At 41.0% G+C, this 3,806-nt stretch overlaps 2 protein-coding genes across 3 annotated transcripts in view; both read right to left on the reverse strand.

Annotated features, from left to right (window-relative positions):
- Positions 1 to 3,806, reverse strand: part of dyrk1b (dual-specificity tyrosine-(Y)-phosphorylation regulated kinase 1B) — a 103,240-nt gene that overhangs the window by 24,637 nt on the left and 74,797 nt on the right. The window lies entirely within an intron of this gene.
- ppox (protoporphyrinogen oxidase) overlaps positions 2,460 to 3,806 on the reverse strand; it is a 17,818-nt gene continuing 16,471 nt past the window's right edge. Inside the window, exon 8 of the mRNA XM_016665439.1 lies at positions 2,460 to 2,494. Within this exon, the coding sequence (XP_016520925.1) occupies positions 2,475 to 2,494 (20 nt within the window). The 3' untranslated portion in view covers positions 2,460 to 2,474. The remainder of the gene's footprint in view (positions 2,495 to 3,806) is intronic.

Consider the following 3,806-nt stretch of genomic DNA (forward strand, 5'->3'; position numbering starts at 1 on the left):
GCCTTTTTGATCAGGCACTGATCAAAAAGGCCAACTGCTAACTAGTTGTTGCTTCACAAGGTGAATATGTTGGATGTGGAGTATGTATCTTTTCTCCTCCTCTCCTTCCTCTTACACCTCAAACATAATGGGACCTAAAAGCAAGGATGAATGACAGGAAGACAGAAACATTTACAACCAGCTTAGTGTTAACTGTGTTTTATTCAGAAGGCTGTCCTCCTTCCACATATTGCCCCCTTCTGGTGACGTGGCTACATAGAAATCTGTTCCTCCACATAAAAACTAGTCACAGAGTCACACTAAGAGAGGAATCCAAAGTGTTTCACTGTGTTCAGCTGTATAATATCACAGAAAGTCATCCTGTTTGGGGACAGCTGTGGTACTTCAGTCTCTGTTTGCAGATATGACTCCACTGGAAAGAGTGAGCAAGTGAGAAAGAGAGAGAGGGAGAATATCTGCCTAGTACTGAGAAATCTGGACTGTCTCTTTAAGAGACTGAGGCACATTCACAGAACTTCCTCAATCTGGCATGCCTCTTCCTGCGCTGCCATTGGTTAAAGGCACCTCCTTCTCTGACAGCTCATTCGTTGTTGGTATCTAAGGACTGACTAGCCATCACTCTATAAATAAACCCGGTGCTGTCTCAGCAACCAGGCCACAATACTCATTAGCTACTTCTCTCTCTTTTCTGCTTCTCTCCTGCTAAGCAAGTGGCTTCCAATAGCAGGCCTGGCTCTCAGCAACAGTCTGACATACCCTAGCAACTCAACCCATCCTACCCACCACCCTCTCCACCCCCCATCCTTCCCAATCTCTACCTCTTTTTCTCCTATTGTGATCCAGTTCGCCTTTTCCACCCATTCTCAGCTGCCTCCAGTCTGTCTTCTGTCCAGACCGCTGTCCAGTTTTGGGGTATATATAAATGCATGTTGCTCTATGGGACATCTACGCTTATCAGTCCATTAGCTTTGTGTTGTTGCACTGTGATGAAACATAATTGAGAGCAACACAGAACAATCACTCCAAGCAAGTACAGCAAGACATTTGCAGAAAGGCAGAAAGAAAGGCTCCCATAAACTGATGGCTGGCTTTATGTCCACCTGCAGGGATCAATGTTGAGGTGAAGGAGGATGTTTCAGTTGCATGCAGATTCAAACCAGTAGATAACACAACATTGAAGTAATACGGTGCATGCATTCAAAGGTCATCTTATGGTAAGATGATAATGCAATGTAAGAAACATAAAAAGACTCGTCTAAATTAAAAGCTGAATAATTTTGGGGTTCTAAAAAAGTCAGAGGAAGTCTCTGTTCGCTGAAACATGTTTATAGTGAGGACAGTAAGATGGAACCAGTATGTGTCTGTTCTGAGCCAAAAACTTGTCTAGATGCCTCTTGAAGTCAGGTGCTGTGAATGGAGACAAGGTGTGGGCTGATAAGGGATCTACACTGGAAACACAACCATACATCATCCAATAGTGAAAGAACCACAGGGTGATGTGAATTATGCCTTGGTACAGAAAGTTGTTCACACATTGAAACAGACTACAAACTTCTAGAGAGCATGAAAACAGGCGGCACCAGAAGAGGAAATGACTTTTTAGAGTGAAGTAAAAATGAGTGATATACCTGGTTTTAGTAACATCTATGTTGTGTTACCAAGAAATGTGATCAGCTGTGCACATTAACTAACTTAACCTCTAGTATTCTATCAACAACATTCTTTATAAAAAAATATGAAAGGAAAGTCCAGTTGGACAAAAGAGGACAACAGGATTCCTTCCATTGAACAGCTTCCTGGCAGATTGGCTTCCTCTACCAGAGGAACCAACAGTGTGCTGAAAAACTGCCGCCAACACAACACAAAAGGGCCTTCCACGCCCAAAGAAGCAATGTTGATGCTCTGTTCAGATATGCATCCATGTAACAGTAGTTTCATGCTGTGGTCAAAATTCATTCATGTTTAACTGAGTTAAACATAAATTGATTTCCCACAGTTTGCTGTGGAAAATCCACGCACAGCTAATAGAAGAAGGATGGCTGAGCATTGGAAAGTTCCCATTCTCATCTTGTTTCTCTTTTGGTCGAACTAGAAGAGAAATTCTTTCAGGACAAAACTAAATAAAAGTGGAAACAAATTCAAAAGATTTTAGGGAGGCCTATCTATAGGTTCATAGGTTTAGGGGTAGGAGTTTATAAGTTCTCACTTCTTCCTACCCCATTTTGAGCATGATATGTTAACTGAAACAAAAAAATCTGTATTTTCTCTTCTTTCTTATGCACTTCTTGTTACTGTGCACTATTTTATTTTATATTTGTATCATGTTCGAATAAAATTTCATTTCATTTCATTTCATTTCATAGGTGTCTAAAACTGGAACAGTATGGGGGATTTTTACTGCCACAGGTCAAGAGCACACATTTTCAGTCTGAAAGCAGGATTTCATATCTTTGTTCTTAAAACTTGTAATGCTTTTACTCAAAGCTGCTATTGTCTTTCAAATATTCTGTGTTCTCTCAAACATTTCTCCTCACGCTCAGAACTTCTCTCTGCTCAGATCAAATCTCCACTAGCACTAACTTACCAATTCTTTTCTGTAGTCAACTGGCAATCGTCTCAGCCAAAAGAATGAAAGTGTTATACTGGGTGTGTTTGTTTTCTTCTAGTGGNATTTGATAACTTAAAATCCTTCACTGAAGGCAACAAGCTGGAGAACACAGTGACCTCATGCATGAACACACACATCACTGCCCTTCAGAAACATTTCCAGAAATATTTCCTGGTGCAGGAGTCCAAAGAATATGACTGGATCCGTGATCCCTTCAGTGCAACACCACCTGCCGACTTCAGCACATCAGAAGAGGAGCAGTTCATTGATATCACCTCCGATTCAACAATGAGGCTGCAGTTTAGGTCAAAGACACTGGCTGCATTTTGGATAGGAGTGGAGAAAGATCACCCTCTGCTAGGAAAGAGAGCACTGGCCACATTTCTTCCTTTTGCCACATCCTACCTATGTGAAAGGTTTTTCTGCTGTGGCCTCAATCAAGACCAAATACAGATGAAAGCTGGACATTGAAAATGAACTCTGGGTTGCAGTGTCAAAACTGCAACCCAGATTTGAGAAGATCTGCAGCAACAAGCAGGCTCACTCCGGCCACTGAAAAGATGGAAGGATTAAAGGAATTTTTGCACAACAAATCTTTATTGTAATTTATTTTTCTCTCAGGGAGCTGTTCATGTTTCAACCTCGTTTTGCAGAGATTTTTTTTTTTTATCAAAATGTATGGATGATAAAGTTGAATATTGTTACAAATAAAAAGTTGTGCCCAGTTTATTGTTTTTTTGTTTTTCATTTTTGGGGGGAATTGTATTGTAATCCATGGGAGGAACGGGGGCAGGAGAGTGAGGAGGGCAGAAAATTTTTGGGAATCACTGCCCTATTGTAATCCATAGGGGGGGCCCAGAAGATGTTTGGAAACCACAGGGGGGGAGCAGGAGAAAAAGTTTGGGAACCACTGGCTTAAAGAAAGGTAAGATCCGTGGACGTGATGCTAGCAAAGCTAGCTGTACAGAGACACACATGTTGCATCTGCGATGAAAAAAGTTGTCACTCATGCGCTGAATTATTGTGTGGAGGTGTTGACTGAGGTGTCACAAATATGGAACAACGCTGTGACCAAAGTGCAATATAGTGATATGACATTCAAGAACTATCCGATTTTTCTGGACGGATCTCTAATGATTAAATTTATTTCAGCTCTAAGTTTTTAATATCTAGGTGTTTTATGGGAATGTGGATCTTT

Source organism: Poecilia formosa, unplaced genomic scaffold, assembly GCF_000485575.1.
Source record: "Poecilia formosa unplaced genomic scaffold, Poecilia_formosa-5.1.2 Scaffold584, whole genome shotgun sequence".
Lineage (NCBI taxonomy): Eukaryota > Metazoa > Chordata > Actinopteri > Cyprinodontiformes > Poeciliidae > Poecilia > Poecilia formosa.